The following is a 25563-nucleotide window of genomic DNA, read 5'->3' as shown; positions in this document are numbered from 1 at the left end:
ACAAGAGACCAAAACAAAGTTTGAGAAGCAACAAATCAGATGAGGTGCAAAAGTGATATAACTGCACAAAAAGGGATGTTAAGAAATTAAAGTTTAATGGGAAGAACTCACCTCCTGGTACAGCTTCTCCTATACAGACAGAAAACTTTGTGAGGAAGATCAAAGAGCACTGCAAGTGATGAGATATTCATAAGAATGTGAGGAAAAAGTGATGGTTGTGCAGTTCATGAGAAAGCAGCAGAAAGTGCATGGCAGAACAGATCAAGCCTGGATTTGCACCAGTACTGTCAGACACAGAAATCACTAGGTATGCTAAGTCTTAATTAAGGCAGAAAACTTGTGTCTCAAGGTGGTGATGATGATGATGAGGAGTGGCAGTTAGGAAAAAGACAGGGTTGATGCTCTTTCAGCTGCATGCCATCCCAAATAAAATAATTTCCCAGAGACTGTATCAGAAAAACACTCTCCCATGTAGATTTAGATACAAGAAGTCAGAGCGAGTGGTAAAAGGTTGTATTTGTAGATCATCATCCATATGGAAACTAACTGAAACCTTGGCCATGAGTACATCGGTGGAATGCAAATCAAGAGAAGTGCTCGTCTAGAGGATGCTGAGAATCTGACATCCACACTGAACACATTTATTGCTTTGTTTTAATCTAGAACTAGTTCTTTTTTGGCACCATTGACTGGAGACCATTTGACACTGGAGAGTATTAGGTTCCAATTTTGGTTTAGTTTCAGCCAGAAGGAATGCAGCTCCAGTATTCTAACATGTTCCTTGATGTGAATGAAAGCATGGTGAGGGAAATGCACAAACTGCTTCAAAAATGCACACGATTCAAACTCAGATACTGATGTAGACACACCTTGGGTTAGTTGATGCAATTTTTCACAAACATGAAGAAAAGTAAAGGTAAGGACTAAATCCTAGACACTCACAGAATAAATGAGAAGATTAGGATAATAGATTAAAGAACCACAAGGAAATGACTGAATATGTGGAAGTAAGATAAACATGTAAGTCTTTTGGGATAAGAAAAAAGAATGAAACCTTTGGGCAGTATGGAGAAGGACCACAGTGAAGATTCCTGAAATACAATTAAGATGAAACACTGGATGCCTGCATGATGGAACTGTAGACATGAGACCACAAAGAGGGATGCTTTGAAACAGTCAAGAAAAATTTTGACAGTTCCACAAAATTCTTGCTCCTTGTGAATGAATATGCTCAAGGAAAGCAATGGGAAAAGGAAATGAAGTGTTTACTTTCCAATAATTTCTTCTGTAAGATTTTCCAATAAATGCTCCTGAGCTGTATTTTATAATGAAGCAGATATGCAGAAAGTACAAAATGGGATTGGTAACATATGGCACTCACCACTTTTGCTTCTAGAGCGACCTGAGCAAAGCCTTTTCGATTTCCCCACATGAGCTGATAACTTTCATCACTGAACAGAGCTTCTCGAACTCCACCTGGTGAGATGGACACCAAGTATCCATTCTTCAGGGCAGCAAGACACTCCTCCCTCGTACCTGGTATGACACCCGTCACTCCCAACAATAATCTAAGTCCTGAAATAAATAAGGAGCAAATGTGCATTTAATATAACAATATATATCCCAAATGCTGTTTGCATGGAGGAGCCAGATTACAGCTAAATTAAAATATAGTAGCTATATATTTAGGCTAAGACAAATTTTTATGAAGGAAGTAAGACACCTGCAGAGTAAATGCTGGCAAAATGACAGATGGGTGACAGTATTTTTGGCCAAATATTATGAAGATGAACCATATTGTCAGGAACACTTCAATTAAAAAATGCTTCCACACACTACCTTTCACAATGATCAATCAAATTGTGGGTCATAGCTAGAAATCAGAAAATAAGCATCTATTCCTCTCTCCTTTTTACATATTTTCATACAGCAAAAAGAATCAGTACAATAAAGATTGGTACAAAAATAAATACCTGACAAACATCTTTTTTTGGTATTCTTTTAGAATGTGACATTTAACATTTTAAACATTGAGGCTTTGAGTTGTTTAACTGAGTATTTTGTGGTTAAATTGCAAACTATGTGGATCAAATTAAACTGCTGTAAGACTGCATGAATGACAGAAACTAGCAGAGCAATTTCAGCACCACTTGAATGAATTCACCACAGTGAATCTCCTTCCTCTGTTTCCATAGCTGGGATTTCTCTAAAGGACAGATTGAGAACCATAGAAGTACTCTATGATTTCTAATATTATCTTCATATTTTAAATATATCACTTTGGAACTCTAATAGAAAGCAAACAAGCATTTCAGTCTTCAAATTCCCTGTTCAAAGAGCATAGTTTGAAAATATGTTTTTTATATTAATAAATGGAAGCAACAGCTCTGGACTGACAGAGGTCTGCAACAAAAACTTTGGAAGACAATAGATAACAGTGCTGAATCCTGTAATTTAATTGTATTTAATCTTGTTCAAGTTATCATGCTTAATAGATCTTTCTGTCAAAGACAGATGATGACTTTGTCTAATTCTTTTGTGAACTCATGTCTGTTTCATCCTAAAGTCAGGAATGCCATACTGTAATTAAGCAAAGAGGTTCTTCATTTGCTTGGCTTTAAAACTTTTGAGAATTATAATGTATCACATGAAAATATTATCACTTCTTATTCCTCTTTTCTAGGTCTCACAGAATTTTTTATCCCTCAGCCACACAAGGCTTCTGTCTGATGTCCTACCTCTTCCAAGGAAGCCATGCCACGCCTCTGAATCATCCTTATCTTTTCTTTGTAACTTTATTACTCAGAAGTTATTCTGATATGGAGACACTTATTAATTCACAAGAAGAAATCTCCTGTAACTGTAATTAATCCTGAAAATAAACTGAACTGAGATCCAGCATAGGCTCATGAGCATTTTATTAAAGAACCAATCTGTGAATTGTAACACTTATTTGCAAAAAGTAAGCAGAGTAGAGCAAAAGAAGGTTAGGGAGGAATTTCGCTTATAGGCACATCTTCTGCTAATGCAGTGGGAAGGTCTAACTTCAATTATTTGTAGCCTTTTTGAAGAGTGACACAGCATTTGCCACCTTTTGTTGCTCTACCATGAACATAATGAAATCAATATGTTATGTACACACCAGTAGTCCAGGAACTGCACAGCTGAGAGTGTTGCTTAGTCACAACAAATGTGTATTTTATATTTGTAATAAAAATCTGTGCTAGAGACACTTCAATTTGAACAGTGCCCTCTTATTTATCCCTTAAGAAAGGAGTCTCCTTTGCAATGTTTTGCTAAAGTTTCTCTTTTTTTGAGGGTACTCTTCAAAGCCAGTCATCTTTTGATTACTTCATACTTCCAATGTGTTCAGTACTATACAGTATTTATGAAGTAGGACTTAAGAAAATTATTGTTATCTGTCTAGGAGTGCCTGAATATGGTTTTAGCACCAAATTTACTTGAGTTTATAATACTTATTTTCAGGAAAACTTTCTCCTTCTAAATAGCTTCCTCTATTTTAAAACAGCTTTCAATATTAGTGGCATAAAGGTGCCTTTAAATAATTCCCCTGCTATTCCTCCTGGACACTTATCTTTATGCCTTGTTTTTCTAAAGTTGAATTCTCTCTGCTTCTCTGTATCTTCTCCTGACAGGTCAGCACTAGGTCAATAGTAGAGTCCTATCCACCACTTTCTACTGAGGGATGATATTCCATCCCAAAAGGACTATAATGTCTATTTGTTGGTTTGGAGGGTTACCAATGTTTTCACTGAAAAGACAGGATATGCTGCTCTGTTTGTCCTGTTACATCTACCAACTTTTAGTTTAAAAATCTAAACACAGTCTTTTAGTTTAAAAGCTCTCTTTCAAGTACAGTAAATGTAAAGTTCACCAAAACCAGGACAGGTTTTGAATCCAAGAAGCTTAAATATAAGAGAACAGGTTCTTACCTGGTAAACGAAACACAAAATGATCAGCTACTGACAGGCAAAGTCTTTCCTTCCACAGAAACAGTCGGGACAAAAAGTAAAGGTAGTCTATAGGAATAGCTCCATGGTAATACACAAGAATGCCTGGTCCTTCTGGGAGGTTTTTCACACCATGAAGCTCATAACCTGTTTGGGATGGAAAGCAATACACTGACAATGATATCTGCAAATCATCTGGCAGTTTAGAGAAATTTTTTACTTGGTTAAGTGACCTTCAGAGACTTGTGAAACCCTCTGTAGTAGCTTTCAAAATAATTAAGTTCTGAATGGATGTTTTGGTCAATACCACAGAGAAAGTCCCTCAGGCACCACAGCATATCACTAGATTGATTTGTTGGTCAGTTTAATCATGAAATCAGACTTGAACCTGACATTTTTCCCAGTGAAGGAACTAAAATAATTATTTCCCATTAGGAAATTGTTGTAAATAGTACAATAATAATACCTTTAAAAAATAGTAACTAGTGTGTGAAAATGCTTCATTTTCAGAAATATTGGGCAACAGACTGGATACTTTCCTGCAATATGGAAGTATGAATCTCCATTCGGTGTCAATGAGAATGAAGAGTTTGGTATTTTCCATAATAAAGTGTTTCTCTTTTAGAGAAGGTGAGATGCTTAAATTGAAACCATAATCTTTAAGAATCCCAAAGAGAGGTTCTGTCAACAAGAGTTAAATATATTCACTTCACAGTGGGAGGGAATTTCCTCACAGACATGCTCTTCTATGAATCCTTGTCATGACTCTTCCTACATTTGGTTTAGGTTTCAGGTGGAGCCAGACTAGAAGGCTAATGTATACAAAGGCTTGGGAAAGACACAGCTTTTGCCAGCTAAGAGCTCTGTTCCACCTTGTCTGCCTTCATTTCCATCCCTGCTACAGCTCCTGCCATGAGCCATTTGGATGGCATTGGAGTAGGCAGAGTCCTAGGAGCATGTGGAGAAAGTTTTATACTGCAGGTTGTTTAAAGAAGCCATACAAAGTATAATAAACATAACTTGTTTGCATCCATATGGAAGAAAAAAATTAAAACTCCTGTGTATTTACCACTTACTGTAATTCAATACTTCAGACAAGTCAGGTTGTACTTACCATGCCATATTCTTGCATATATATCCCAAAAGCTTGCTATAGTTTTTCTTACACTATTCCAAACATCACTCAAGGGATCTGCTTTTAACTCATTGTTCCTCTGATATATTAAAAGCAAAATATTGGTAAGGTAAATGAAAAGGACTATTGTTAAAGGAACTATAAAAAAAACTAATATTGCACTAATTGTCAGTGAGGCAATGATCAGATGAAAAAGGTATTTCTTCAGGAGCTCCACAACAGTCCATTCTTCCAGTGCATAGAAAAGGCAGCTGAGGCTGGTCATTGGTAACTGTCCTGAAGCACAGGATTCTTTGCTACCTATCATGTCCTGCACAAAGAAAAAAGAAAAGGGAAAAAAAAAAACAGCTGTAGTTTCTCAATTTAGGAAAAAAGGTTTCTGTAAATACACCTGATCTGTATTTTGGTACAACACAGGTTCAAACATTTTGTGTCTCTCTATCATGCTAAGATAGCTGCTGATTAGGAGATTGTCCATGTATTTATGAAATAGGGGCTGAAATAAGAAGGACTGGAGTTCAACAAAGCCTCAGGAACCCTGCAGCATGGCTGACCAGATGATTTCTCTCAAAAGAGTAAGTGGATAATATTTCTAGCAGGGGAGTGAGCAGCTGAAGGAACAGCAGCAAAACCAGGGCAGTCATGGCTTCTTTGCAAGGCCTGGAAGTGTCTGGGACAACACTTGGTACTGCTGTTAACACTGGGACAAGCAGCCTCATCCATACAACACACCTTTCTTTCAGATCTTTCAGCCCTGGCAAAGGCAAGGAGAGCTCCTTGATATGTTTTCCACATGCAACTCCCTAGTTAGTCCATTCCCTGCCTGCCTGACAGTAGATAGTGGTTACACCGGAATGCGAGAGCACTCCAGCGTTGCTGGCTGCTTTAAAGAGTCTTGAGCATTAGCCAGAGATTTAAACATTGCAATCCAGCTCAGTAATCCATAACTGAATACAGATTTTCTTTGCCTCAATTAGGTTGCTTCTTGTTTAACGTGTAGATTTTTCCACTCCACCACCAGAACAAGTACCTACAAGAAACAAATCGTAAGTGCCAAAGTCAGTGCCAGGATCAGAAAATACAGCAAGCTCAGACCTCTCTGACTTTGCATCTTCAGCTGTGTACTTATATGAGTGTACTGCTGTACACTTCTGTTTTCCTTCTTTGAAACTTTGGATAGAATATAGGGGTGGACTGGCATAAAGCACAGCTCCCTTCAGAATTACGGATGACCAAGAGTGCAGCAAACAACAAAAGTGGAAAGCAGCCATGGACAAGCACTAGAGCCTAACATGCGTCAAGGCAAGCAAGCCCTGTAGCACGAGTAGCTGCAGTAGCTATAAATTTGGTCTCACACACCCCAGTGAAATCTGTCCTTATCTCAAACCCTTTGAACTCCACACTGGCCACCAAAAAGGACCACTTGGTTTAACCCCAGTAGGCAGCTGAGCACCACATAGACTCTCACTCATTCCTCACTGCAGTGAGATGGGTGAGAGAATCAGAGGATTTAGAGTGCAAAAACTCTTGGTTTGAGATAAAGGCAGCTTCATAGCTAGAGCACAAGCTGGAAAGTTAGTAAACAAAAAGGAAGCAAGCATTGTGTTAAAAGATGTTCAGTGTGGTAAAAAACAAATAAAATCAGTATGACAAAAATTAACAAGAATTAATATAGAATTCTTTATATCCTGATGACTGGTACCTCACTAAGATATAGGAAGATCTGGACATTTTCACTGAAAAGAGATTTTATCAATAACATGAAAGAAAAAAGGAATAGTCTGCATGATTCAGATATTAAAATATCTGTTTAGACAGTGTTTAAGAAGGATAAAACTGATGGTGTGGTGCCACGCTATAGTAAGTTATTGTTTATAAAGTTCTGATAAGAGCAGGGACTACAAATCCTCAGTGTGTGCAAAGGTCTGTGCTGACAGAGCCCAGGAGAAGGCCATGTTAAGAGGGCTTGCCTCTGGCTACTAAATCAGAAATACTGAGCAGTGCTTGGAATAATTTGTTCAGCCTGCAACATAGGGTGAAGGAAGTGAGTGGATTTTGTATTGTTATTGGGGAGTCAGATCTGGAACACAGACTACTACAGCCAGCAGCAAAAGTATCTTAAAATCACAGATAAAATTTCCATATCCACAGCAAGTGCATCAATAATGACCTCGATATGATACGGGGATTAATTTGGATATACAGATCACTGATGGACAAGAGATTGTATAATCTACCAACAAGATTTAAGATGATTCTAAAGCTCACAAGCACGAGTAACTGCAGACTCAACAGCCAGATAAACTCCTGGCAAGATAACTGAGAAGCTGGTAACTGATGCCACTCATTCTAATTTCGTGGGAAACAGATATTGTACACAAATTCCCTTCCATTCTTTGAAGAAATTTGAGGTTTAATAGCTTGTACAGGTTTCATGCACATATAGTTTTAACGGGAGCTTCTTAAAGAGTCACCTTAAGCCACTACTTGAAAGTCATCCTTCCACCAGTGATTCACTCTATGTTCTTATCCCCAGCCTAATCTCTGATAGGATCTTCTGGCTCCCTGCTAAAGAGATGCCAGTGAAAATGCTGGTGCCAGCAAAATCACTCTTGGGAACAGCCCAAACTTAAGTTGGTATATGCATGTATATTACCAATGCCACTTGACATTCTTATTAAAAAATAAATCTATTTGAAATAGAGCATATTTGCAATGAATGATGTCATCAACTAGCATGACAACAAAGGATCCATCAGTGGTGGAATCTCTACCAAATAAGAACTAAATCTATGTTCTACATTATTCAGCATTTTCAGAATTTTCTTCTAATATTAATAGGATGTTTACATTGATCAGTTTTAACAGTGTAACATTCCACTGATTCCTGTTCCTTCAACTCAATTTTTATGTAGCAGAAAATTACTTGCTGGCTGGAAAACCACTACCCTTAACTTTGATAGCTGACAGACTACAGTATAAATGAACATCTTACTAATTTTTGATTTTAAGTTCAATATAGACACTGGAAAAATGCTTTAGAAAGAAAATAAAATGCACTGATGTGCAAAATCATATTTTTTAAAAACCTACAAAACAGATTCAACAGTACATATTTGACCAAAGATATCTGAAAGTAGTTGTGTAGATACAGAGTGAGTTCACCTTCTGCCAATTAGCTGGATGGGTGGGATGCAAGTTAATTCAACATCATTCCAGCTGAATCCAAGGATAGAAAAAGAATAAATGATTGACTGATTGAGGAAAAAATTGGGTACTCAACCGTGGTTTAGTTACTGCTCTCACAGTTCAATTGCAGACTTCCTCCAATATTTATTAAGAAAAGAATGAATTCCAGTCACTGAAACCTGGACCCTGATATTTGGGCTATATGATGCAAGTCCAACATGGCAAATGAATCCCTCTACTGTCAGTATATCAAAGGGCTACAACAGGACAGGACTTCTGTTTTAACATTTTCCACTGGCTATGTCTCACCTGTCCCCTGCTGAAACCCCAAATACAATTTTGAAGCATTCTTTCTATCAAACACTACATATGAAATTGTTACAACTACATGAGTGCCTACTGCAAGCCTGTTACTAACAACCTCCTTGATTATGTTCTAGGAGACAATGCAGGAGTGCTACCACAAAGTAAACACATTTACTTATAATGGCTTTGGTTTGCCCCAAATGTCAAATTTAAGAGAGAAATTTCTCTTCTGCTTTTATCAAACCTGAGCCAGGAGCAGCTCCAACATACTTCAATACTGAATATTCTCTAAAAGGTTAGCAAGTGGGTATAGTGACGTATTATTTAACAAAAAAACAAACTAACATTTTTTTTAAATTGTCTACATTTTTCTTATCTAGTGATGGACTTGAAGCTATTGTTCTGAGTGATTTCATTGTTCTTACAGAGAACAACATGTGTGTTGACATGTGAGGTATTTGTTTGGGCTCCACCTCTAAAGCTTATCAAATTCCAGAGTAATCACTGTATCTACAGTGTAAAATTACAGGTGATGTCAGAGAAAGACAGAACTACTGTCTCCCTACATAGAGAGGAGCTCGCCTTTCAACAAAAGTCTCCTGTAGTTCAAGTTGTTCAGATCCTAAGGTCTTGCTACAGCATTATTTGCTGATAAGAATAATCTTACCAACACTATAATCCCAGGGAAGAACAAAGCTGTCACAAGAGACTTACTACATTAAAATTAAAATCTTGTAGCTGGCTTTCAGTCATGACTGAAGTCATAATCTTCATCCTGCTGCTCACTAGTTTGCTCTTGGCAATAAGTTTAGTAGAGCATAGTGAGAAGATGCTTTACACAGAAGCAAGTGCAAGGTAACTGCAGACTCTTGGAGAGATAATTTTTTGACTCTTGCTTTCTGATGACAGGCTTCTACTCTTTGCTCAACCTCAATTGTTCTGTTTCATGAGCCGAGTCATCTAACAGCTACAATTCTGCCTCTTGCTTTTCAGTGTAAATGAAATTCCAGTTTTATATTTCCTGGACGTTTTGTGGCAGTTCCATGGCAAACAACTCTCTTACTGGTCACCCTGCCAGCACCCACTTTATTTATCTCCATAAATCCACCCATCTTGTATCCGCCTGTGTTTGTAGAGCTTCCCCCACCTTCAGCATATCCATCCCAAAAATGGTCTATCCCCTCCAGACAGAAACTGGCCATTACAGTGCCCAGGTTTTTGCAGCCATTCTATCTTTTTCACACACTGAGGATACAAAACCTAGAACACTGTTTCCGATCTACAGCCTCAGCAAACATGAATAACTGAATTCCCACTTGGGTTTGATTGAGCATGTGGGTATTAGGCACTACCCCTAGCTGAGCATCCTTGCTCAGCTTGGTTGCCGAAAATGTGGCAGGTAAGAGCCAGAAGAATAATAAAATAGAATGGTTTGGGTTGGAAGGGCCCTTAAAGAGCATCTGGTTCCAACCCCCCACCTGACATGGGCACTGACATCTTCTACTAGCCCAGGTTGCTCAAAGCCCAATTGAGCAAACCTCCAACATTGCCAATGATGGGGCATCCACCACTGCTCTGAGCAGCCTGGTCCAGTGTCTCATCATTCTTATGGTAAATTTCTTACCGATATTTAATCTAAAGTGCCCTCTTTCAGTTCAAAGCCACTCCCTCTTGTCCTGCTGGTTACATGCCTGTGTAAAGAGTACTCTCCCGCACTCTTGTAGGTCCTTTTCACACACTAAAAGGCTGAAATGACATCTCCCTGAGGCTTTCTCTTCAGCAGCCAGAACAATCCCAATTCTCTCAGCCTGTCTTCGCAAGACAGTCCTCTGATCATCTCTGTGATCCTTCCCTATACCTGTTCCAACAGGCCCATGTCTTTACTACACTGAGAAGCCCAGAGCTGGATCAGCACTCCAGGTGATGGCTCACTCCTGGAGCAGGGTAGAGGGGCAGAATCACCTCCCTCACCCTGCTGGCCACACAGCTTGGGATCCAGCCAGGACACGGTTGGCTTTCCTGACCTGTGAGCACACATGGTCGGGTGTATGAAGAGGGTGTACAAGGAGCAGCATCTGTGTTCAGATCTGGTACCTGTCCTGCTCAGACACAAGTAAAATAGCGCAAGTGCCCAACACCTACATCTGTCCCTTTTCTTCACCTGGAAATGTCATTTAGCTTTTCTAAACATCAACACCGCGAAGACTCGAGGGTTTCCTCAATGCCTGGCGCTAAGGGCCCCTAAGAGCAGATGGCTGCAGAAGCACGGGAGCGCTGGAACGCGGCTGGACCTCCCCCCGCCGCCCTCCGTCCCGAGCCCTGCCCCGCTCACCTGCCCGCGGCGGCGGCGCCGAGCCGGACCCGGCGGAGCGGCCCCGTCCCGGGATAAGCGCAGCGCCGCCCCCGCAGCCGGGACGGGGAGGCGGAGCTGCGCCCGGCACACGCAGCAGGCTCCGCGCCCACATCTCCGTGCCATTCTTCAACAATAAAAATCCCGGGAGCCGTGCCTGGGCGCGTCGGGATGGAGGAGCCGCGTCCCATCGCAGGGGAGTGCGGGACGCGCAGAGCCTTCTGCTTGGGAGAAAGAAGGATCCCTAGGACGTGCTTCCAGTCAGTTCGGGTCTGCGATGATCAAGGAAACTTTCCGGCAGTGTCATTGAGAAAATGCACTGGTTTTGCAACGGAAATAACCTCTTTTAAGAGGTTAAGAGACTTGGGTGTCACACAGACTTGGGCTATAATTAAAACAGAACACAGACAGAACATGTTAGTATGGCTGAATTCAGCAGAGGGAACCTGAAATATAATAAGCACCTTTATGTTGTACTGTTGTTCACCCTCTTCCTTATATCACGGAGGTCTTATTTGGACTGATACAACAAATAGGTATCAGTTTTGAAATTCAGGAAATGGTTAATCCAACCTGCTTAAGGCAGGTGATTGAATTTCAAAGATTTGATTTGATGCAGAACAAGAAATTGGCTCCCATGAAGTAAAATGCAGGACTGCAATACATTGCTTCCCACACACATACAGTGCTGTAGCTGTGGTCCAGGGGAAGGGGACACACACCTGCAGGAAAAGCATCCACCACTGACACTTTTCTGTTGGATTCTGGTTTTTATGGCACAAGACAGATTTGTTCAGTAACACATTTTCTTGTGAGGGAATAAAAATCTCGATACTGCTTGCCTAGCATGAAGCAGCAAATCATTGGAAAAGTGGTTTTGCTAGTAGAGACTTTGATAGAATGCAGATAGAAACTATTTGAGAGGCAAAAGTACATTTAGATGATCAGTGCAGAGAGAAAAAATGTTGTACGTAACACTTATCATCACTTATCAACACTTATCAACACCAACTGTAGCTGAAATTATTTTGTTTTGTTCACATGTGTTTTGTTTCCTTTTTGTTTGCATGATCGTGTACTATCACCCAAAGAGTCTGGATGGAAATACAAGAACTAAAACTACTATTGAAGAACAGAACTTGAATGAAACAGCAACATGATAATATGGATATTGATAAATGCATTGGTATAAAAAGTACTGAACAGTATTGTGTGAAGAAAAAAAATAATTGCATTGCTACCTTTGCTTTTCCTTCTCTTTTTTTTTTTTTTCTTGAGAGTCATCTTGAAGAAAAAGTGGTATGAGGCTTTTTCAGAGTAGTTTTAGGAATCTCATATAGGCTTCTATCAGCAGATTTGCAAATTTCTAGTGGGAGGGAGATTTCTAGTGATAGACAAAACTACTCTGAGGATTTCATGTAATTACATGAAATCAAAATTTAAGTATTTGGATCCCAGAGTGAGGGAAATTATAATAAATAGATTCAAAATCAGCCTGGAATTTTTAGATGAAATAATAGTCAAAAATTTCTAGAACGTTTCCAAAATTCCTACAGATATCTGGCATACAATGTGTATTACCATTACTATAAAGATTCTGCAAGAAATGGAGCAAAAGGAACTGATTGGCATAATAAACTGTGTCATGTGAATCAGAAGCATATGTTAAACTTCAGCTAAAAATAAAAGTGGCAACCAAGGTGAGATAAATATAAAAAATTAATAGAGCTGAAAAAGTACTTTGCTCTAATTTTGAATTAAGGTAATGAGATGGAGAATTGGCAGATTGATCATAAAGACAAAGGAGGAGAAATAATAAAACGGGAATGAAAAATCAAGATTCAGACATGGTAAGAATAGAATCAGTTCATTTTCTCAATCTATGCAACAACAGGGTCAATCAGATTTCATTCCAGGCCCAGTAGTAAGTAAGGGGTTTCTAGTAGGTTTGTGGGCTTTAGAATACTATGTGACCAAGAATAGTAACACAAATACTTATATTTGAGAAATTAGGAATAATTAGGAGTCTCCTGTATTCTGCACTACCCAGTGTGTTCCAGACCAAAAAGTGTTAAGAAAACCAGAGTTCAAGATGTGGAAAAATGGTAAACTCGTTTCCTTTTCTAATTGTTAATGTTGCCAGGCAGTTCCTGCCAATGGCATGAAGCTATGGGAAGAGTAAATATAACCTTAGGGCTTATTTTTCAACCTTACAGGTAGGATTACTGAAGTGTTACAGCTAACATTGAAAGCGTGGCTGAAATCTCTGAAATATTTTATATAAGTCTATTTCTTCCTTGTTTACATAGATCAATTTAGATTGAAACAAGGACAGAAAATGGTCCAAAGAATGAGGCAGATGCATGTGGGTTTTTTAACATACCAAAATAAAATTTAAAATGGAGTATACCCGTTGCTGTTAAATAATTTTGGGAGTAAGAAGGAAAAAAGTAACTCAGTTAAAGGTCAGTCAAAGCACAGAATAAATGAGAGTTAATGGCAGTATAACTTTGGCACATTTTATATTCCAGTAAGTTTTCCAGCAAGAAAAACTGAAGATATGAATCTGTTTATAAGAGAAGTAATAGAGTGATATTTGAAAGTTGAAAATAAATAGGTTACAGAATTTGGCAGTCCCAGTCTGGTATAACTTGCATGACACTGCAGGTGAGTTGTGCTGGGAGCTGGATCCCCTTCACCAAGGATGATTCCAGTAGAACATGGAATGATTAATCTTGTTAGTAGCTGACCACAAGTGGTGTTCCCCAGGGCTCAGTCCTGGGGCCCGTTCTTTTTAATATCTTCACGGATGACCTGGAATGGGGACTGAGTGCACCTTCAGTCAGTTCACAGACAACACTGAGCTGGGCAGGAGTGCTGATCTGCTGGGTAGTTGGGAGGCTCTGTAGAAAGATCTGGACTGGCTGGATTGATGTGCCTAGGCCAATTTTATGAGGTTGGACAAAGCCGAGCGCTGGGTCCTGCCTTTGGGTCACAACAACCCCATTGCGGCTCTGCAGGCTGGGGCAGAGTGGCTGGAAATCTGCCCAGAGCTAAAGGACCTGGGAGTGCTGGTCAGCAGCTGAACATGAGCCAGTGTGTGCCAGGTGGCCAAGAAGGCCAATGCCATCCTGGCCTGCACCAATAGTGTGGCCAGCACCACCAGGACAGTGATTGTCCCCTGTACCCAGCACTGGTGAGGCCACACCTCGAGCCCTGTCATCCCTCTTCTCTACAGAAACAAGCAAGATGAGATGGTGTCATATTGCATAAGGCGAGGTTTAGATTGGATATTAGGAAAAACTTCTTCACTGAAAAGGTTTGTCAGGTATCAGAACAGGCTGTCTAGGGCAGTGGTGGAGTCACCATCCATGGAGCAATCCTGGAGGTATTTTTTTAAAAGACAAGTAAATGTGGTGCACAGGAACATGGTTCAGTGGTGGACTTGACAGTCTTGGGTTAATGCTTGGACTAGATCATAAAGGTCTTTTCTGCCCGAAATTATTGTGATTCTATGCTTAACATAAAATGACAACTTGTGCTTGGAGGCTATAAAATTTCTTACTAAAATAAACTAATTACTTGGTTCAAAAAATTTGCCTCAGTCTTGCCTCCTGTCTCTTAATACTTCCTTGAGCATATATGCCTATATATGAACCTAAACAGGTTTAGCAATTGCTACTAACCCCGCTCTGGAGCAATAGTGGTCTTTGTGGGTTCTTAGGATTGTATCCTATTTCAGGCAGTAATGTTGCAGAGTGATGGGAAGAGATGACTGTCTTGGAGTCTTGGAGGTCTCAATAAACTGAACTTGAATGCTTTTCTTTTTTTTTTTTTTAACATTGACATTCTAAACATATCAATCACTGATGCTAAAATGTGGGAATCAGGATAGTATAGTACCACAGATGTGGGATTATTTGCAGGCAGGTTTGGAAGCTTTAGAGGTGGCTGCAAATTTTTATCTTCTTGGAGAGATGTTTCACTGATGAGGAAGAAAATGAGCTTTTCCTTTAGATTCTGAAGGAAACATCCCCCACTAACATTCTTGGAAAGCTGTTACGTGGATGGAATTTGCTGACTGTAGATGGTGTAAGAAACTACATTGCTCACGCAGGAGTATTGAGACATTAAGTGTGGAAACTTGTTCTGGTTTTTCCTATGTAAAATCAGCAGAATCAAACCAAATTCTGCCAAAGCTCAACCTTATCCTGTGCTTGCAAATATCACTGCTGTCCTGGAGGGAAAAAAAAGTCACTTCGCATTAAAATTTAGTGGTCTAAAAACTAACTCAGTTCATTTGCCTTGAAGCAGAAGATGATAATTTGAGGAGCAGCACTGAGTATTTACTCCTAGCTCCAGGAAGAACTCCTTCATCCAGTATCTGTGTAAGCCATCTCTCTTACACATGCAAGATCATGACAGCCAAGGCTACTTTGCTGCACAAGTCTCCCCATTTCTTTTTCATAGCCTCAATTCCATTCTTCTCTTCTACAGCTGTCAGTGTGGGCCAGCTGGCTCTAGATTCAGCATCTAACTACTGGCAGGGACAGTGGTGTCAGCCTGTAGGGCTGGAGACCTCCTAACCACTGCAGCAGGAGCTTGCAGCTTGGCAGAAGGGTATCCTTCACTATCCCACAGATTTGCATCCTGCCTTCTTGTCATCCATGGTTTTCAGCACATCATTTGCTGATTGCAGAGATGTGACAAATAATCAGGAATTTTGGGTCTCATCCAATTTATAAGAAAACATGGTCTCGAGCAGGTATTGTTATCTCTCTTTTCTATATACCTTAATAATATTTTGAAAGTGTCCTCTGCATTCTTTTCCAATATATGTGCACTCCATTGACGTTCAATCATTTTATTTTCCTGCCTTCCCTTTTTTTACCAAATTTCACTCTGCATTATTCTTACTCCCTATTTGTTTGCCAGCAGCAGTTCTTAGGCTGAGATTCTCTCTCCTTCTGGATCTCTTTCTCTATTCTCAAGATTGATCCATCTCACTTGAACAAGCCCTGCCTTGTCTCCATCACCTTGGTTCCTAATCTCTTTGCCCAGTTTGCCACATTGTCACCAAAGAAAGCTCCCTTCTGTGGTTAGGTGCACTCTTCACAGCATCCTTCCATTGACCCCAAACTACTGAAGCCTCACTATCTAGAAATGCTATTGCATTCCCAGCTATTTTACACACCCTGGTTTGTTTGAAAGAAAGGCTGTTCCCGTGCTTATTTGCCACTCTGGTATCTGTAAAACCCCACTGATATTTCACAATTCCCACCCTTCCTTTGCATAACCTTCACCACTCCCTTGCACTTCTCTTTCACTCCAGTCTGCTGGAATTCAGCAGTTGCCATAAGATTTCATTGTCTGCACTGATAGTGTTGTGTTGTTTATGTGCCTAGAGGCATAAAATAGAATGATTTTTCCTGTTTAATTATTATTTTAGTCTGATTCAGTCTAATTAACACTCTATATTGAGAAAAATATAGCATAGAGTCTTGGAAATCATAAAGTCATAGAATGTTTTGGGTTGGAAGGGACCTTAAAGATCATCTAGTTATAACACCCCTGCCATTTAGATATTTAGGTCTTAAAAGGTGACACATTTCTGAACATAAGCACACTACATTTTTTACACTTCACAGTAGGTCAGCCTAGATTCAGGTCAGAAATATATCTGGTGATTTCCCTCCATTCAGTCCAGTGTCACAGTGTACTGTTTAGCCTTTGAGTCAATGGCTCAAACGCTAAATAAGCAGTTGGAAATGTAACAAGAGCAACATATGGGACAAAGGATAGAAATACTTTAAATTTACCTCTAGACCATAACAATTGTGTCACACAGAACCTGCTGACATCAAGTTCAGAGAAGAGGGAGGAAGAAACAATTTATCCCAAATACAAACAGAGGTTCAGAAATGTTTGCAGTAGTTGCACAGTTTCCGGGGTTGGAACACCCACAGTACCTCAGCAAAACCATGCACACATAGTTTCTCTGATAAATCAGTGCCATTTCGAGCAGAATAAACTAAGACCAGTGTGGCATGGGCAGTCAAAATACTAGTGATGGCCATAAGTGTACATCTTTTAGTAGGACTGAAGTGTATTTAATGTACTCACCCTGTATTGCTGTTACTGAGAAACACACATGCAAATAACATGGCTATTAACTATTGCATGCACCTGGATACATGGTTATTTTCTAAACTCATGTACATATAGATACAGTAGAGTATGGCCTTATCTCTTTAAACATTTTCCATTATGTAGAGTTGTAAGGCTTATCCCATGGATGGACTCAGGTCTTCCCTTCAGAACAGTCTGATGGTCCCATTTCTCTTGACTGGTCGTGCACTACTTCAAGCATTGTAAACAGCATTCACCATCAAATCCCCAAATCAACATCGTAATATAATTTAGGTCCGGACTGTCAAGAGGCTGAACGACTTTGCTCTAGTTATTACTTCAGTTAAACACTGTAATAATAGCATTCTTTCAATTGCAAGCTGAGTGGGTGTATATGTAGCAATTATCTAAGGGGGTAGAATTTGCACAGATGAAAATGAAGTAGATGAGCTGTAATATCAAGTGTGGGTGACATCCTCCCTTTATGCACCCTTTCACCTTGCCCACGCAGGAGGTACACACCAAAGAGAGCAGCCTTCTGAAGGGCTGGAAGGTCATAAAACCTTACTAGAGCATGGGTTTTGCTGAATGGATCTGTCTAGGATGCTTTACGCTTCAGGAATTTAAGAGAAAAGTACTTGTTTTGGACACTCATGAAACTGTAACTTCAAATATTCTGCCTAAAATGAAAATTTTGAGACTGTTTTCTTCTGCATAATTAAGAACAGGTTATGTGAATTATAATCTTGACAAAGCCACAGCAGATAAGAAATGCTAAAACCTGTTTTAGGAGTTTTTTGTTTTGGAGTTTTTTGGGGGGATTTTGGAGTTTGGTTTGGTTTGATTTTTTGTGTTTTTGTTTTGTTTTTATTCTTCTCATAGGGGAATGTATTTAAAGACAAATGAGAAAACATTGTAACATCATTTCAAATTGTGGGTGTGTTTCATTCTTCACCAAAACCAGAAAACTCAGCCTGAAATATGACAAATGTCAACTGTAGGTTGACAAAAAATCAGAAGCTATAGTCAAGTTTCTTACTGAGGCAGTTTTTCTTATGGAAGAAAGTACAACATATTAATGCCTCAATAACATGCTTGGTCCAGTGTCACTAAGACATTTGAACCATCTCTTCAGCAAGAAACTGGAAAGGACTGGGTCACCTCAAGAGGGGATCAGATCCATCCCCTTGCTTATGGCAGTGCTGTCTGTGTCCGTGTCGTCATAGATGTTTGTCTGTATCAGTCTAAAAAACAATCCAGTGATAGATATTACCCCACAACCCTCCAACATGATAATTAATATTATTGTTTTCTTATGAGTCTTCTGTAAAACAAACAGGCATTTCAGGAGATAAGATTGTCTCTTGGAAGGGACTGAAAGACAATAAATTAAAGCACTTTACTATTCCATTAAATTTAGTGGTAATCAGAGATACATATTTTCTTGGTTGCAATTTTAAATGCTCATTGCATGACACAAGAAAAAAAATTATGAGCTGTTCAAGAGCATGAAAAATACAGTAATTTTCAAAATTAAACAATAATAAATCATGATTTCAAGTAATTTTGCAAAGGCAATGCTATTAGCTGAAAGGAACCTGAAAAATGGGGAAAAAACTTAAGCTTATATTTTAGTAATAAGAAAGTGAATCAAAAGCATCAGACTTTCTTGATTAGACTGGCTTAAACCTTTTATCTCCCCTGCATGTTTTTCAGTCATTTTTTTTCCTTCTATAAAAAGTAGCAATGTGCTTCTTGACCTCCTTTTTTTTCTGGATTTTCAATTTCTAGCTTTTCTGTGATCAGCCACACTTTGTACCAAATCAAACAAGTATTTTTCAATATCTCTATGACTAGTAATGAATTAAATAGCAGATTTACAACAGGAAGAATTTATTCTATCTTAGATTTACTGGTATCTAAGGTTACATTGTGTCATGTTTTAACCCCAGATGGCAACTAAGAACTATGCTGCTGCTGTTGAATCCATTCCCCAGTCTACAGGCGGCATGCAAAAGAGAATCAGAAAAAGTTAAAACATGTTTAGATAAGAACTGTTGAATAATTTAAATAAAGTAAATAATAATAATAATAATAAAAACATCCATGAAAAGGGAGTTAACAAGTAGAGATAGAGGAATAAAACCCATGACAGACAAGTGATGCTCACTACAGCTGCTCACCAGCTGCTGACCAATGCCCAGCCCATCCCTAAATTGGGACTGGCCTCTTCCAGCCAAGCCCCCCAGTTTATACACTGAGTATGACAGTCCATGATATGGAACATCCCTTTTGACCAGTTCAGGGCAGCTGTCCTGACCTGGCCAGCCTTCTCCTGGCTTCCTGTGCACCTGCTCACTGGCAGAGTCTGGGAAACTGGAAAGTCCTTGACTTGGGTAAGCCCTGTTTAGCAACAACTAAGCAATCAGTTATCAACATCAATGATCTTATCATCATCATTTACATACAAAACCCAAACCAAAGAACTGTACCAGCTACTAGGAAGAAAATTAATTATATCCCAGCCAAAACCACAACACATTTGTAGCTGCAGTGGTGACTAATAAAAACTTGCTAAAACCCCAAGTTTTTAACTTTGTTAAAAAATTAATTCAACGTGATTCTGAAATAGAGTAATCCAAGAAGGAAAAAATACCATCTTTTACATGTTTCAGAATAAAATCTGAATTTACTAGGCCCACTGCAATGTGTTAAATCACTTTACTTCATTCACTGTGACCTAGACATGTTTAGGAATGCTGCCAATGCAACAGAGCAGGATCTTTGGTTCTCATCCACATTTTAACTCTTTTTATACTGCTCTAGCAGAGTGAAGACACTTGAAGCTTACTACTTACTATTCATATTTCTCTGGGGCTTCTTTACAGTCATAAAATATAAAATGAGGTTTCTGTAAAAAGATGCAGTTTATATTTTAAATACTATTCACATAATGAAAATGTAATTCATTTTAGATGCAGTTCATTTTGAAAATATGTACTGTATTTTCACACAAATTCATTTCCATGCCCAACATGGGAATGTGCATATGCTTGGCCACCTCAGATCAAATAATCTGAATCACAAAATTCCTTCTCATAATTTCTTCTGAGGGTATTTTGTAATCAGTACTGCTTTGCTTTGTTTGAGGCTTGAACTAGTTTACTTTTTCTGTCTGGATAACTAGAGGGTTTTTTTCTAGAGTTCATTAAGTGCTTTCCTGGAAGATATTTCTGGATATGGATTCTGAGCCACAGAACAGTCTATTCAAGTAATTGAACAGCAGGAGATAAAATGGTGTTTGCAGTTAAGGATGCTGTCCTTGATCTGGACAAATCACTTTGATGTAGTTGTTTCTTTTGTCCTTTATTACAGCAATATTGATAGGAGCTAAAAAGTACTGCCCAAAGACATTGTCATCACTGATTTCTGGCTGTGCCTATGAGAAAATGATGGAATCTTGGTCAATCCAATATGTTCTTGCATGTTGTGATTAAAATTGTACTTGATAATTTAGCATTCATTGGAATGCAAGAGAAGGAAGAAAGTGGCAGGGAAATTTCCCTGTCTTTTTGAGTGAGAAATCCCAGGACTTTGACTTTTTATTGCCATCTTAGCACAGAACTCTGTGGTGCTCTTCTATTCCAGCCCAGGGATGCCTGACATAAGAATTCATCAGCATTTGTAGAATGCTTTTTCTTTCCTTGTGAAACTAAGTTTTTCTTGTTCTTGCTAACTATAAAAATTGATCATGATTTGTATTTGATAAAATACATCAGATTATCAGTGTAATGTGTTCTTGCCCCTTTCTACGTGCTGATTTTTAATCATTCTGACCTCTCAGTTACAACTGAAGGAATCTACAATATTTTTGGGTCAGTCAAGAACTGTATCATTTGGTAGCTAATCTGGCTATTAATTTAGGCTACTGCATGACATTTCTATATTTCCACAAATGTATATATATTTCAATATTTCAATGTTTCCATATCCAATTACACACAGCTGTTTAAAGGGATTGGCCAACTTTTTTCCCATCTGCAAGACTGTCACTTAGTAAAGACCTGATGTCATTATTTGCAACCTTCCTGTATTCACCTATTGAGCCCCTGGAAATTTATTCATCATTACATGTACTCAGGAAGGTGTTTTTCCCCATGATAACAGTTTCCATGAGATCCTTAAGTGATCAAGACCATTGTGGCTGCTTCTTCAAATGTAGTATTCATTTTTGGATTGGGTACCTCTGAAAAAAAGTTTTCTCAGATGTTAAAATTCAGTCAGGGAAATGAGCTGTGTTCCTTCCTAAACCTTGCCATTCTGAGGCTGAGGTTTGTGCTGCAGATACTAAGAAGGCCATCTCTTTTTCCCCTCTTGCAACACTATTTTTTCCCAGACAGACTGTGTAACCACAAGGCAGATTGCACCCTTGTTATGACACTGCTAAGGTGGACAGAAGTGCACTTTGTCCTCACAGCCCACAGCACCAGTGTTCCAGTTGTATCTGTGGCCCCAGTGTTCTGAGGAAATACTGCCATTCTCACACAGCCTGCACATCACCTGTAACTTTCTTTAACTGCATCCACACTGCTTCTCACTACCCTGCCACTACTGAGCCCTTCCAAAGGACTTACTCTAGGGATAAAGCCTCCCTCATTCCTTACTTGCCTCCAAGATTATGAAACACATAACTCAGTAACTGTGAACACCTCCTGAAAATCTCCCATGAAGTTTTAATATGAACTTAAACAGCCATGTGAAATTAAAAGAGAATGTGACTACTCCCAGTTGCAGTCCTTTAAAGTGATAGCCTTTATGGGTATTTGCTTCTTGCCATTCTACCTTTGTCTTTCAGAATCTGCTAAGAATCTGGATTCTGAGATTTTGGCATCAGGAGAGAGTTTGGTTGATGCCAGACATTTTCCATCCCACAAACTCAGGCAGCAGGCATGGAGGGAGTAGGGGAGATTATGATGGATACATTTTAAGAGTAAAAACTCTCAAAGCTCTGCAGAATGGGCATGCCAGCATGCAAACCTGGTTCACACACTTTCAAGACTCCAATTGCTTTGCTGCTGAGATTATCTAACAGTTGGCATAGTCTGACTAGTTCTTAATGCAGCAGCAGCTTTGATAGAGGACAGACTCAGGACTGTCTCATGTCGGAAATAGCCTTAGCCTAATGACCTTTGATGGCCAAGGAAGCTTTTCAATCCCTAAGGAGTGAAATAATTAATTCTGGTGGGAGATTATAAAAGTATCTATATGTTTTAAATGCTCTGTTATTACCTCTGATTGTTAGGTAAAAGGCAAGTACACTCCCTCATGATTTGGTCACAGTATTGCAGATTTAATCTTTAATTAATGTCCTCTTTCATCTGCTACCCTAGGCATTGTGCCTGCAGGTGTGTTACATGACTCAGTCCCCAGCTGAGATCATTCTTGTTTCCAGCCATCAGGGGTGCTGGCTGTCCACATAGCTCTAAACCTAAAAACTGAAACTGCGAAAAAAATACCATTGTTCCTGGTAAGAGATTCTTACGCCTGTTGTCCTCAGGTAGGAAGCTACTGAAATTTCCACCATTTTTATTTGGAAATATGTGGTCAAATTAATGAGTTGAACAGTACCTGGAAAAAAACCCCCATGTCCTTTTAAAGGAACTCTTTAAAATAGAGGGTATTTGCTGAGCATGTGTGCAGTTAAGCGCACCTGTCATTACACTCAGGTTTTCTATAACATCACGAGCTATAGCTAAATTGCAAGATAGCCTACTCAGTTAACAGGACTCTCAAAAGTTGTGCCTTCTAGTAATAAAGCCCAAAGACCCCTAACAAAACACTTGTTTCCTATACCCTGTAGGGCTTTCAGTACCGTGTCTTTGGATCATTCACCCAACAAGGCAGTTCTGCTAAATGTGCAGCTGAAAGTAGCCAATAAGAATTAAAAACAATATTTGTGCCAATTTTTCTTTTCTTGGTTTTCTTGCCTCAGTGGTGTGCCTCCATGCAATGATGCCTCAGTGAAAGAGCATCTCCTGACCTTAACAAATGTGGTCAGTATGAGAAACACCTTAAAGTCAGGGAGTTCTTTGAGATTCAAGATCCCTTTTTATCCTGCTCAGAACTGACCAGGCTCATTAGAGTAAAAGTAAGAGAACAAACCACTAATTGATTGCGCGTCTGTGGGTCAAGACCATTTTTAAAACCAATAAAAGGGTAATTTACCTAGACACTATAAAGAATAAAGCAGATATTAAAATACAGCTTCATAAACAGCTAAATCACAGTTATAACAAATAATTAACTCTTGCATTAACACCGCCCGAATGTGGAAATAATATTATTAATCATCCTGTGTAGAGCAGAGCTTGTAAATAATCTTGCGTAACAGTTGACCTTATGTAGAGCCTTTCTGCATCGAAATTTTTCTTTATATATTTTATATGTCTAGATACAGACTGAGGTTTTGGTGGTTGTTCCTTTTCTAAGAAGAGTCGCATAAAAATTCCTATTTAAAACAAATTTTTAGAATAACAACAATGATGTTAAAAGGATTTTTAGTTCCTTTAGTGTCTTGATGCTTCTGCATCCTCTTGCACAAACTAATATATGAAACCTATGAAATGAAAATTATGCCTTGTTCATCTAGAAAAGAGATCAGCTAATGGAGTATTGAGCTTGAGATTGGCAACTTGTGATATTACATTAGCAAATCTTAACATCCTTTCTCTTCAGCCCTAGTTTGCATAAATCACTTGTGCTTGGCACAAGATTGCAGCAAAAGTAGCCTTACATCTAGAGCTGGAAAAATGTAGTAAGGTGGCTGCTCCCAGCACAAATGGAGATTTTGAGGGAAGCTAGAGGCAGTTTGAATAAATTTCATTATCATACGGGACATTTGCTAGGTTAGAAAATCATGTTCTATTGACATGCTATTATTACTGTGTAAAGTTCATAGGAGCCCCTCAGGCATTTCCAAAAGTTATACATATGACAACTGCCTCTTTTCCCAATCAGTTAAGAAAACAAACCTTAATTTTGGAGGGTAAAATATTTTTTCATCTCTGACAATATATACCTTATGGCTACAAAAGGATCATCAAGATTTCTTAAAAATAGTCAGGTGGTCTGAAACTTTGAAAAAGTCCTGCTGAGACTCATAGTATTCTGATATCAGAATATCCACCTATTATTGTCCTCCCAAATTATCACATCATACCCAAATTATAAGGTTGACATAAAATCCCATAGAATTCTTTCAAAAAAACCCCAAAACAAAACATAACAAAACAAACAAAAAACCCCAAATGAAACAACAATAACCAAAAACCAAAACAAAAACAACCAACCAACAAAAAAAAACCCAAAAAAAACCAAAAGAAAAAATAAAAAAAACACCACCAACAACAACAAAAACCAACCTAAGGTATATAAAATTATTAAAAAATTATAAAAATACCGTGCAGAGACCCGAGAGGTCATCTTGTCTATGCCTGCTCTAAAGGAAATTCAGCCATCTCTCATTTCTCTGCAAGACAGTCATTTCACATGCAGTCCAGACGGATCAGGATTCAACCCCATGACTTCCCCTATAAGATCTAGGATCTGCCACTAGAACCCATTAACTGAAATATATTTCCCTATATTACCTTGCTTGCAAGAAAGCTTTTGTAGTTCTTCGGTATCAGCACCTTGGCTGGCTAAATGTATCTGGCTTGAATTAGTAAAAGTGTATTTTAAAGTTGCTCTTTGACCACTAGTTCTGTGATGAGTTCACAGATTTTTCCAACTATTGGTAATTTCCTGATTAATTGCATAGGCATTACACAAAGTTGTTTTGTTTCTGTCTCTTCCCCAAAATGTGTATTATTATTTCTAGTTTGGTGAACTTTTTTTTCCAGTCTTCTTTGTGATTTTAATTGCTTTGTCTAAGGCATTTTGGATAGATATATTGACTTCTTGACATGGATGTTTGTGAAGCCTCCATGGACGCCTTCATGGACCTTCACACAGCTCCCCTAAGTGTCAAGACACTGATCTCAGTCTTTGTGTTCCTAGAAAGTAAAAATTACTCCAGAAGGTAAGTGGCATCAGACTTTGCAAAAGGGACAACATACACTCTCTAAGAGAATAGGTCTCCAAATACATTGTGTGGAAGGCCACAATATTACTTTTAATCCACTATTGCCTAAAACATTTTTGAGACCATGAGATTTTTGAGACCATCCTGAGATCATGGCAGTTTCTTAAGCAAGGATTATAATAGAAAACAACTGATATGTCACTGTCGTATTTTCTGGAAAAGTGTCTGCCCAGGATTATTCTCCTGGGAAGCTGAGAAGCCTCAGAGAAAAATGAAAACAATAATTATCTGATTTGCTTCTCCTGTGTTTTGCTGCTTTGGAATGTGGTTTGGCCATTGTTTACCAACAGGTGCATGTTTGATTGGTTTCATGTGAATTGTTTTGACTTAATGACTAATC

The 25563-nt window shown here is 38.9% G+C and overlaps 1 protein-coding gene across 1 annotated transcript in view; it reads right to left on the bottom strand.

The window, feature by feature from the left end:
- LOC120499301 (transmembrane protein 68-like) overlaps positions 1 to 25563 on the bottom strand; it is a 51025-nt gene that overhangs the window by 8356 nt on the left and 17106 nt on the right. Inside the window, exons 2-5 of the mRNA XM_039702967.1 lie at positions 10934 to 11336; positions 5086 to 5416; positions 3954 to 4118; positions 1382 to 1575 (exon numbers count right to left, since the gene is read on the bottom strand). Of these exons, the coding sequence (XP_039558901.1) occupies positions 1382 to 1575; positions 3954 to 4118; positions 5086 to 5416; positions 10934 to 11077 (834 nt within the window). The 5' untranslated portion in view covers positions 11078 to 11336. The remainder of the gene's footprint in view (positions 1 to 1381; positions 1576 to 3953; positions 4119 to 5085; positions 5417 to 10933; positions 11337 to 25563) is intronic.

Source organism: Passer montanus, unplaced genomic scaffold (genome assembly GCF_014805655.1).
Source record: "Passer montanus isolate IOZ18808 unplaced genomic scaffold, ASM1480565v1 scaffold16, whole genome shotgun sequence".
NCBI classification, from domain to species: Eukaryota; Metazoa; Chordata; class Aves; order Passeriformes; family Passeridae; genus Passer; species Passer montanus.
Note: the sequence above shows the minus strand (reverse complement) of the source record. Positions and strands in the feature narration are given on the sequence as shown.